This window comes from Argentina silus (genome assembly GCF_951799395.1).
Source record: "Argentina silus genome assembly, chromosome: 7".
Taxonomy (NCBI): domain Eukaryota; kingdom Metazoa; phylum Chordata; class Actinopteri; order Argentiniformes; family Argentinidae; genus Argentina; species Argentina silus.
The window spans coordinates 9,012,987-9,025,443 of NC_139661.1; the positions used below are offsets into that span (position 1 = coordinate 9,012,987).

The 12,457-nt window shown below is 43.3% G+C and overlaps 1 protein-coding gene across 1 annotated transcript in view; it reads right to left on the reverse strand.

Annotated features, from left to right (window-relative positions):
• Positions 1-12,457, reverse strand: part of LOC310807010 (transmembrane protein 132C) — a gene marked incomplete at both ends in the record, with an annotated part of 99,378 nt that overhangs the window by 23,983 nt on the left and 62,938 nt on the right. The window contains one exon of the mRNA XM_083673288.1: positions 3,265-3,451. Coding sequence (XP_083529414.1) covers positions 3,265-3,451 — 187 coding nt within the window. The remainder of the gene's footprint in view (positions 1-3,264; positions 3,452-12,457) is intronic.

Genomic DNA, 12,457 nt, shown 5'->3' on the forward strand with positions numbered 1-12,457 from the left:
GAAGACATCATCATCCTCTCCTCTCACAGACACTGGGTGTGGCATTACTGTGTTTCTCTCAGTCGTGTGTGGAGCACAGAGACGGTTTCCCCGTAGTGGAGCCAGTGAGTGTGTTTTCCCTTCTGGCAGGGGGAAGTGGGGCAGAATCAAACCCTGCTCTTACATTACCTTACTTCCCCTCTTCTATGGAGAGCAGAGGAGGGGAGGGAGGAGAGGAGAGGAGGGGCGAGAGAGAGGAGGGGAGAGGAGGGGAGGAGAGGAGAGGAGGGGAGAGGAGGGGAGGGAGGAGAGGAGGGGAGGGAGGAGAGGAGGGGAGAGGAGGGGAAGGAGGAGAGGAGGGGGAGGGGAAGGAGGAGAGGAGGGGAGGAGGGGAGAGGAAAGGAGAGGAGGGGGAAGAAAGGGGACCGAAGGGGGGAGGGGAGGGGGAAGGGAAGAGAAGAGTGAGAGGGTGGTAGGGGAGGGAAATGTATCTGTGGGCTTTTCATGCCAGAATGATCCCAAGTAATCTAATACCGCCTTCCTTGGCAGTGCGCTTCTCTCGCATTGACGCATGCAGATCGCACAAGCACATCCTCAAATGCATTCTCGTGTCTGTGTGTGTGGTGTGTGTGTGTGTGTGTGTGTGTGTGTGTGTGGTGTGTGTGTGTGTGTGTGTGTGTGTGTGTGTGTGTATATGTGAGTTAAGATATGAGTTCTGTGACTATGCCTGAAGTTGTGTGTATGAGTTGTGTTGATATGCAAGTCTCTGTGTGTTGTGTTTTCGTTTTCACCATAGAATGATAGAATGACACATGGAGTCATGCTACGCTGCAGACACTCCAGAGAGAAGAGGCATGTGTGCAGAGTTAAGTCAAGTATGACATAATTGTGTAGGGGTACTGGCTAAGCTAGGGGTCTGCACTCTACTGTCCAAGGTTTTTTACTCTTAAGACTATTGATCATAGGACTGGTGCATTGTCTTATGACAGGTAAGACTCTGTCCATACTGATAGTGCAGGCTATGCAGTGTCATGCTAGGATGACGACATCTGGTGTAAGACAATGTGGACAGGAGTACAGGGGGATTCCTACAGCCCTACTGGACCCTGTCTGTTGACATCATTGGTCATAGGTCAAAGCACTGCTCATGTCAAACATGTCAGTGTCAAAGTAGAAATGACCATGGAGCATTGATCAGGTGCAATCCTAATGGATGCATTGACATGTCGAGTCATTTCGATTATGCTAAGTGTCAAGACCGGCTTAATGATGCGTTTCCTGAAGGGAATACTAAATCAAGACAGGATGACGGAGCTTCAGAAGTAACAAACTGCAGCACATCCATACACCTATCTAATCTGTTGTAATGAAAACACCATTCATCTTCTCATAGGAGCCTCGACCACCATAATGATTTTGGCCATAATTGATTTAGCCAAGTTTAGCAAATTATTCTAATAGGAGGTTAATTACTGGAAGACGGATCTTAGCAGCTATTGAAAAACCGTTATAATTTGTCTTGAACCATAAATCCTTATTGCACTCAAAATAAGCATAATGATTTCACCATAAAACGAACTAGACACTATTAAAAGTGATTGATTGGGGTGCAGAGTACTTGTACAAAGACCTCAAGTTAGGCAGTCTGTACGTCTGACAACCAGAAATATGTCTTACAGTATCTATTCCAGAATGTATTCCCTTCAGCAATTACTTCCAACGACATTGTGATAATACCCACAGTAAGCAAGAAAAAAATGATGATCTCGATACCATTTGTGTCTATGCAAAGCGTGGGTGCCAATATATATGTATAGGGCAGAAACAGGGTGGCTGCATAAAAAGAACATAAGTGTGGATATACCATAGTTCTATATGCAGAGCATTAATTATCCTAAGAACAGCTCTGTAGGTACAGAAGCTCTACATGGCTCACAGCAAGGAAACAACCACCCACAGGCATCTATCACGTCGCTATAGGCAACACTTAGATAGACACATTTACCCTACAGTGCACTCACTACATTATGCAGATCCCCAAAAGACATAGAAATAGAGAATTTTCAGAAGTACAGTATGACGTCGGTATTTTCTTGACATTTCATGCTTTTTTAAATGGACCCAATTTATCTCCTTTATCTTGAATATCAATATTCGGGATCTAAATGAGAAGAAGAGCTCTCTGTAACGTCCGGTCCTGTGCGTTAGTGTTGTTTGTCTTTGTTTTTGTTATTCATTTAATTCCTGTTTTACTCACATTGTTTTTTCGTTTCTGTCACTTCGCTATCTGCCCTTGTGTATTTTCCCGCTTGTGTGATTGTCTACCCTGCCCAATTGATTTCACCTGTTCCTCCCCATCATTCCCTGTGTATATAGTCTGTGTGTTCCTCTGTCTCGATGCCAGTTCGTTTATTGTGCCTCCATGTCAATACATACCAGCAATTACCCTAGTGTCTAGTTTTCATGGTTTTGAACTTTGAGTGTTCTTTGCCTTCTCCATGTTGGACTATCTGCCTTGATCTTGGAATTTGACTACCTGTGTACCGTACTCTGTTTTGCCTACCCCTTTTCTGGATATACGCTACCTATTGACTGCCCACCTGTGTATCGAACCCTTTTGCTACTAAAAAACATTCTTTTGGATCAAGCCCGTGTCCTGCGTCATGCAATCGAGTCCTCTGCCCTAGTACTCATTATTATACTCTCTCTGACTACATACGAAGGCAAATAGGGTGAGAGAAGTAGTCTATATCTGAAGAGAGAAGTAGTCTATATCTGAAGAGAGAAGTAGTCTATATCTGAAGTTCTATAGAGGAGCTTTGGTGAATCCACACAGCAGTGAGCCACCTGTGGAACAGGCCTCTCCCACTCAGTGAGAGACGCCCCCAGGCCTACCCTCAGGCCAGACGGCCCCTGGGCCCGGGCCCCAGCTAGTCAATACTCAGTACTATCTCTCCTCCTCTATGCCAAAACACACACACACACACACACACACACACACACACACACACACACACACACACACACACACACACACACACACACGCAGGCAGGCAGGCACACACTTAACAATTATTTGCCTTTGCACTCCAATTAAATCTAAGTGTATCTTTATGTGATAAAAATGAAAACTGTTAACTGGTCATGCTGAAATTAAAAGTATTGCTTCCTGGTGTATGCAGAACGCACTCTGTTTCACCCCTCAGAACTGAAAGAAGTGAACTTAAGTGTTTCTCGGAGAAGGCCATCTGCTCATGAGTTGATGTTGTGACTAGCACCACTCACCATGGCCAGGGGCACGATGCCCCTCAGGTCTTCCTGCGCCAGCCGTATCTCTGTCTCGGCCTCCTGTGTGGTGGCGCGGCTGCCCGGGTACTCCACCTGCCACGCGATCCAGCGGCTGCCCACAGCGTCAGGAAAGCTGTCCACTTTCAGATCTACCTGCAGAACCCTCTGGACTCCCCCCTCTGACCTGCACACAAAGAGGGACACAGAGAACAGAATTTGAGTAGATTGTTCATTTATCTAGTCTAATCACTAAAAATAGTCCACACTGATGATTCAATCAATGACTAAAATCGGTGACATTTTGCAAGCTGTGGCTCGACAAAGGTCATCTCTCCGGTCCATGGCTATGATATCCTGTGTTAATGTTGGTCGGTGCTCCAAGCGTCACGTAGGAATGACGCCACCTGTAATATTTTATTCAGACCTGCAGTATGGAGCTGTATGCATCTCACACATCCTACACAGGTGATGCTGTTTTCTGTTCCTAAAGCATAGCTGAGTGCCCTATGGTACCGTATTAGTGAGAAGGAATTTACATAAGCATATCACCCCCGCCTAAGGAGATGAAGACTTGGTCTGTCATCACTGCCCCTGTTTGCAGGAGCACGGTGTAAATATATAGCATTCTATGGGAGGATATACGGCGGGGTTGAATTAAAGCCAGACAAATTGAGAGTGTTGATAATAAAATTTCCCGTGGCACCATAAGTCTGTGGTGCTCAGGGTTTAAATATAGCCTGGAGGCAGGAAAGGTCAGCTTTACACAGGAGCGGGAGGAGATGGGAAATGGCACAAGATCTGTTAGCCATGTCTCCCCATGTCAAATGGCAGGGCTCTGGGCCAATAAATTTCACACACTGTCTCTGTGCACAAAACAGCATCTCTTTCATTTGAGTCTGGCCAGAAAGAAAGAAAGAAAGAAAGAAAGAAAGAAAGAAAGGAGGTGAAGGGAGAGATATGCACTCTCTGAAGCTTTCGCCATGCTGCTTTGCCTAGGGACAATGACGCCAGTTCTTCTGCATATGGCATGTATGGCATAGTACTCTACAAGGGCAGAAATAATATTACTTTTACAGGTGTCATCCTATGCGGCCAATGTCTATTTTTCTTTTCTCTATAAGTCTACTTTTTCGAAAAGTATAATTTATTTTCAGTGTTATGCCAAACAAAGAGAGGCATGCGTGACACTTCTTGAAAAGACATCTGAGCAAATACTGCATAACGTTCTCAATTATGAATGTGAATCAGAAAACAGGAAAGCAGTAAATAATACACAAGACATTGTTGAATCACTGAACTCTCACACTCGCCCCTCATTCTGTCATTATTCATTTTCACTCAGAGAGAATGAATGATCTCTTGCATTCTAGAGTACAACAACCTAATTTCTCGAAGAAACAGAGGTTTGTATGCATAATTAAAATGACAACCAAATAATGTGTGTCGCTTTTCCAACAGTTGTACCCATCACATGCTAGAATATGGACTTACATAACAGCTCCACTGCACTCCAGCATGACTAAACAGATGCCAATGTGTGTTTGAAGACCAATAAAGCCCTGAGGTCAGCAGCCACAAACAAAGATGACAGCTGATGCACAGATTGACCAGAATCGAAAACCTTTGAACGACCCACAGCACAGTCACAGAAATGCACTTTGGGCTGTGTCAGTGGTGATCTGATATGGCCTAGTTTTCCCTCTCCTGGTACAGGATTTTACTGCAAACAAGATCCCTTTGTAAATATCACATATACAGGAGGACAGACAGAGTCAAAGTAATGGGGGTGACTATAGAGCCGTAGGATTTGGATGGGATATTTTGTGATCTCAAAAACTGAAACACCCCCGCCATGTGTCTCTTTACTCTGCGCAAATTCCTCTACAGAGGCACAGAGAATCATTTCACTTTTTTCGATTTAGAGATGTCAATTATTTCCCTCCCAACCGTATCAAATGTGGCAGTTTTTAATAACTGCTGTGAATATGAAGGTTTGTATGAGGTTTAATATTTTCTCCAAATGGTATGCCAACTCCTGAGATATCAGGGAGATAGGACAGTATTCTTTGAGCTTCACTTTAACTTGCAGACATTCTGCTAATTTAGCAATTTCATAACTGAAAAATCAAACCATCACAAGAGTGCTGAAGAAACCTTTTTGGATATCATGGAAATCCTACTGGAAGACAGGAGGAATATGGGGGAGGAGAGGGTGAGGAAAGACATAAGAAGAGAGATTGTGAGGAAAGAGAAATATCTAGGACAAGAGAAATGAAACATGCAAGCATTCTTTTGGCCATGACAGCATCTTGTGCATGAAGGCAGTGGAAACAATGACAGTAGCCAGTGTGTCAAATCAGCCCTGTCCATAATAACACTGGCATGGTGTTGAGAGGGATCTTTATCCTGCAGGCGGGGGCAGACAAGCTTGTTAAACATTATTCTACACCATAACCCTAACATTATTCTACAACATTCACTGAGAGTCACTGAACAGAATCAGAGGCAAAATGCCCAAATGCTGCCTAAAAGTGTGTGTGTGTGTGTGTGTGTGTGTGTGTGTGTGTGTGTGTGTGTGTGTGTGTGTGTGTGTGTGTGTGTGTGTGTGTGTGTGTGTGTGTGTGTGGGTGGGTGGGTGGGTGGTTGAGTGAGTGAGTGAGTGAGTGGGTGTCTGCCTGCCTGCCTGTCTATATGTGGGATGTTTGGAAGTTGATGGAAAGCATTTAATTATGTACAGTGATGTTTTAAGGCTTTAAGACAACTGTTGCCATGGAGTCTGCCTGACCTTTTGATGAATTAACACTCATCAACTGCCAAAACTACTAATGATGCTGCTGCTAAAGGATAGGATTTACTATGTAGCTAACCATTTAATATCCTCCAACTGCCATGAGTGGTGTGTGCATGTAAAAGAAGAGAATGGAAAAGAGGCACTAGGATGCTATTTTATAACACAGCAAATGCAATCCCACTGTGACTGTCTAGACTCAGTCATGTGTGCTGCACTAAAATGAGATGCCACAAAGTATCAACATACTCATCAAGTCTATTGACTGAGTCAGACAAACCAAGAGAGATCCACTATCTCCATCAAGGCTTTTCCCTCAAAGTCTGTTAATCACAGGCATCATCTATCCCATTTCAGCATGGAGTCTAATTCAATTAGCTACAAAAAGGCCTCTGGATGTGTTCCACACAGCTGGGCTGATAATTATCTGTAAACTGGCTGTGGTGTTACTGAGGCTAGGCCAGAACTCACAGACAGCAGTCTCAGCCAAGAGCTACCAGAGAAATGTCTGGGTAGATATGGGCCTTAGAGAAGGGAGCAGGTGGCATCCTGGCTAGGAGGGGAGGGTGGAGAGGGGACTTCACAAGGTGCTGAGGCTCCCTATTCTGGCACATAGACAACAGTATACAGAATGTAGCTGACAGAGGCAAGCAGGAGACGTCATCTCAACTCTCATCAATCAGTACAACAACAACAACAATAGCAGGTGACCAACAGGAAATAATTAAGACATACTGGCCCAATTGCAACCAAACGATCTGACTTGCCAATTAACTGAGCACTTCCATGCACTTCCAGACACCAGGGAGGCAGGAGATCGCAGTGAAAACAACACTTGATGACCATCAGCTGTGTGCAAAATTGAATTCACTTGCAGCCAAAAAGCCTCCCAAATTTAGCTGAGGAACAGCTAGTCTGATTCCTAGATATTCAAGTGTAAGTTTGCTTTCATAGCAGACTGCAGGAAAAGGTGTGTCTGAGGCTCTCTACCCCCACACATCTGAATCATCAACCATCAAAGTCACAAAGATGAAATAAAATGAATAAATGAATAATAGCCTATCACAGACCCATTGTTGGGTTTTATTGTTCTCAAACAGAATGGGGTTGATCAAATGGCTACATATTATTGTGACATGTTTGCAGATACGAATGCTCATTTAGTAATACAATGTATTTTGTCCCAGATGAAATGAAATGTCAAATGAAATTGGCTTGAAAAATATGCTATGATTGTCACAAGTCTATCACAGTGGTTCTCAACCTTTTTGGCTTGTGAATCCAAAAAGGTTAAGACTTGCAACCAGGTGTGTACAAATTGATGCTCTAGTCGCAGGGGACTCTTGGTTGCAATTTAGATAATCTCTTTCACACCTGTATCTGATTGAACAGTTTATGATCATCCCATTCAGGATGTTGCTTGCAATTAACCCACTAAGACCATAAACTGGTCTCTTGTTAGTTCATTAATTCAGATACAGGTGTGAAAGAGATTATCCTAATTGCAACCAATATTCCCCCTGTGACTAGAGCACTGGGCATAGTATACACCTGGGGCTCATCTTCTTTTTACATCATTCAGTTGCTCCCAAACATTTGCAAGCAACATGCATAAAGTGTCTTTCATCATACAGTAGTTGGAGAAAATCTATTTTCTAACAATATAATTGAATAGAAATTATAATTCAAGATAATTATGATAATGATTTACATTTTCCATGTGTACTTTCTCAGTAATTGAAAATAAAAACAATGTTTCAGAATCTATGTATTTCTTTTTGTCTAATCTTAGAATTTCATGTGATAAGACTAATGATTGTGACAATCATACAGTAGCATATTTTTCAAGCCAATTTGATTTCACATCTGAGACAAAAGAAATGTTATTACCACTGTAAATGAGCATTCCTACCTGCAAACATTTGACAGTAATATGTCGCCATTTGATCAACCCCCTTCTGTTTGAGGTTGACCAACAATGGGTCTATGTTAGGCTATTATTCGTTCATTCATCTTATTTTGTCCATTTCATACAGTAAGTGAGAAATTATTACAACGTGGATTACTTATTTATCAGATGTGTTAATGTTCATGAACTTCAACAGTCAACTTCCGGCCATCTGCTATAAAAGCAAATTCACACAGGAATATCTAGCAGACTCGCTGTTCTCCAGCAAAATATGTGTGGCCTTTTGGATGCAAGTGAATTCAATTTTGCACGCAGCTGATGGTCATCACCGGTTGTTCTCCCTGCGATCTCCAACTCCCTGGATTAACTAACCAGATGTAAGCACTCAGCTAATTGGCAAATCGGCCTGTTTGGTAGCAATTGACCCACTGTAGACAAGACCCCACCATCAGCAATGACTGGGGCCTATTTGTATAACGCTCAAACTATCTGTTAGATGTTTCAATAATTAAATGATTTACAATGCTTGCCTTCTGTTGATTGATTGATACATCGACATTGCTTGACTTAGTGTACAGCATATCTAACATTAAATCTACTATGAACAGTTCAGTGTATTCTAAGATGGCAAAGGAACTCTGTTGATCCCAAATGTCTTCCGAGTAGTGTTCAGATGAGCATCAGGGAGGAAAAAAGCAGAAAGTAGAAGCATCTACTGCTATATCACAACTGTATTTTTAACTGTCCCCCAAAAACACATTACGTTTTTTTTTACATACAGCTGTGATATTGTTGTGTCCCAGTAATTATTATACTGACTGAAACCCATAAGCATTTACCTGGGAGAGTTCAGCCACCGCTAACAATAGCCCTTCTTGGTAAGAACAGGTAATAGCTATTGAGTTAAAGCCCCTGAGGAGACTGAAGAAAGAAAGATTTAAATGTCACAGAAAATAAACTGACAGTAGGAATATAAAAAATAATCCCACCGAGGTAATTCAGTTCCTGCAGTCCTCTCTGGAGGAAGCCATCATTGAAACTGGCTCTATTGTCCTATTATCAGACCCAATGTTTCACAGTGACACTCTCATTTAATCTCTGAGATGTGATAGGGATTCTTCTCCCTCACCACTGGGGTTTATGCTGCTACAAAATCAGGGTGTGTGTGTATGTGTGTGTGTCCAAGTGTGTGTGTGTGTGTGTGTGTGTGTGTGTGTGTGTGTGTGTGTGCGTGTCCAAGTGTGTGTGTCTGTGTGTGTGTGTCAAAGTATGAGTGAAGGGGGTAGGTTGACATTTGGAGTGTCAATATCTATATTTCCACATCTCAAAGACCAAGTACCTCCATCCCTCTCCTGGTGCTGTGACATTAGAGTATCAGAATGACTTTACCTACGCCTGGCACAATCTCTGAAGTTCATGTCTGGCTCCATTTTTCATGAACACGTGTACAGCACACGTAAGAAAGTGAGCTAGAAAAAGTCAGGGTACAGCTGTGCTCAGCATCTGCAAGAGATGGGGAGATGTGATGAAGAGGGCCAGAGAGAGAGATTGGGGGGATGGACATTTTCTGCATGTAGCAGAGGAGAATACAATACACAACAGTCTGAGGGTCTGCAGCAGGAGGAGGTGGCCTCCTGTAAACTCCAAAGCACTTCTGAAGGAAAAAAATAATCAAATTTAGGGCTCCAGTGGTGCTTAAAAACAGCACCCTGAAACTCTGCTATTCCCATGCTCCTCCGGCTGGAACAGCGATATACCAGCCAACTGCATCACACACACACACGCACACGCACACACGCACACGCACACGCACACGCACACGCACACACACACACACACACACACACACACACACTAACTTATTTACTCTGGGAGGAGAGCTCCTCACTCATGCAAGATGACCTGTCATATGCTATCAAGAATGAATATGTCATAAACATCACCTTGCTTTACTGAACTCTACTGAAAACTACACTGTGCTGTTCATCCAAAATGTTAGTGGATAAATCCACACTATTATGCATATGACCAATAAAGAGAGAAATGATCATAGATTATACTCTAGGAAAATGTGTACAGTATACAGTATGTAACAATATCATAACATCTCTGCTTAACATTTGCTACTAATATCACTTTCATTGCACATAAAGGATGCAATACACTAGACTGTAGACTATAAAATAGACTATGCTCATTTTCCACTGCAATTCACCTGTTAGCCCACAGACTGATAAGTACTTCACTATTCACGCCAGTCATTCAAAGTCACCTGTCTTGTCTCTGAGCAAGCTACAGGCAATCATGAATATGCGCACAACTCTTTAACACCAAGAGGTAGCACCACTGCAATTTCCTCCCTCCATCCCCCAGCAAATTAAAACCATAAGAGTCACTCATAAAAAGTGCCATACTGTGCACACATACCTGCCTCTGCGAGAAAGAAACTGGCCATTTGTGATTGGTGCTGTGCTGGAAAGCAGCCTGTGAAACCTACAATTGCTCTCAGCGGCAGAGACAGAAATGATAACACTAAAATATAACAATTCTAACAAAAATGGGTCAAAAATCTATCCATACAAGCTTAAAGATGAATGGAGGGCCTGTAAATATAGATCTAAATGAGCCAGCCATAGCTACTGTGTATTCTTCCTATGAGCTGAGCTCCTGCATGAATACAAAAAGCAGCCAGCTTTGTTTTTCTACTTTTGCCCACTCTTTTCAAGTGTGGCTGCAATTTGGTTAGCTGTGACAATAATAATACATCAAAGGGGTAGAATAAATTCCACTTACAAAGGCCTTTTAGTCAAACCACAACTGCCAGAGAACAGGAGGAGGGTGCGTGTGGGGGCTGGGGGGGGGGGGGGGGGGGGGGGGGGTGGGACAGGACGGGCAGAAGCAGTGGAGGTAATAGCCAGTGGAGCCCAGCTGAAATTTCTCTAAGCTGTGGGGGGAATTTCATTTCACAGCCGGAGGGGAGCCCGTCAGAAGTGTATTAGCCTGGGCGGCTCTCGCCACGCACCCACCCCAGAGGTGAGAGTCTCTTGTTAGACCTGCATTGTGAGATGGGACCCCAACAGTCAGAGCATGAAACCCAATCTACCAGCTAGCTTGGGAGCACAGACTGGAGACTGTTCATTGAAAGTATATAGGCCTATGAGGTCCTCCCCATCTAACAAAATCGCTCAATGCTTGACTACAGCCCAGGAAATACTGCGCTTTCCGCAAGAAAAAAAAAAGAGCTTAAGATGGAACAATGAGTCAAACAAGAGAAAAACTAAGTTGAAAAGAAAAAAATAACACATAGCAACGTGTAACCGAGAGAGAGTGAAAAAAAGATGAAAAGCCACCTGGAATAAGATGTTGGCATGGATACAAAATCTGAAAATGGTATTTGTCATGCCCCTTTGAGTGTCCAGTGTGCTGAAAATAACACAGAAGCCTTCTCTGAATACAATATCTAAAAAGAAATGGAGGAACAACTAACGTGATGAGCGTGGTGAGTATATTAGTATTTCTACCTTCTACAGAGGCTCCCTCTCTCCACAGGGAGAACAAGAGAGACGGGGGAAACAAGCAATCCCCTCAGAGGCCAATACCCAACGGAGCTTTTCAATTCTTCCTGTCCAGAATAGAAAGAGAGGCAGCGACAGGAGGAGAAAAGACGTAAACTCCCACTGAAACACTGTCAAATAAAAGGAGGACAAGAGGGAGGAATAATAGTGATGAATGTCACTGAGATGTTGCTAGCCCCCGACGCTTTGGATGTCCATGGTTATGCAGTGAGAGATGTACTGTATGGAACACTAGCCGCTGGAGAGCCTCAGGAACAGATGGTGCAGTCAGTGTAGAGTTGTCAGTATGTTTTGGAGAAAACTCCAAAGGGCATTTTAGGCAAGTACTGTATCATACCATGTCAACAGGCGGAAGAGTGGTGGGTTGTAAGTCTTTTTCAGTATTTTACAGTACGGTACGGTGCGTGTTATGCTGTGGAATAACAGTGTGTGTGAGAGTGCGACAGCCAATGTGTCTAAATGGCTCCATGCTGAGCAGCAAGTCTGCGGTCACAGGGTCATACTTCCCCACTAAGTGGCTCTTGACTAGAGTCCATAAGCAGAAGGACCTGACATTCTCTGGAGAAAGCTGTTGGTATTCTCTAATGGCCAATGAGCCACACAAACCTTTACTGCTAAGACGACAAGTAGATGACTATAGATGTGATTATAGAGAGGGAGGGAATGAGATCTCATCCAGCAAAAAAGATTATGTGTGTGTGTGTGTGTGTGTGTGTGTGTGTGTGTGTGTGTGTGTGTGTGTGTGTGTGTGTGTGTGTGTGTGTGAGGGAGGGGGAAGAGAGAGAGAGAGAGAGAGAGAGAGAGAGAGAGAGAAAGAGAGATGAGAGAGAGAGAGAGTTTGAATCTATATTTCTGTGCCAGACATATTGAAGTGGATTTTAAAATCAAAGGTGGAAGATGAAGCAGTGGTATACAGGC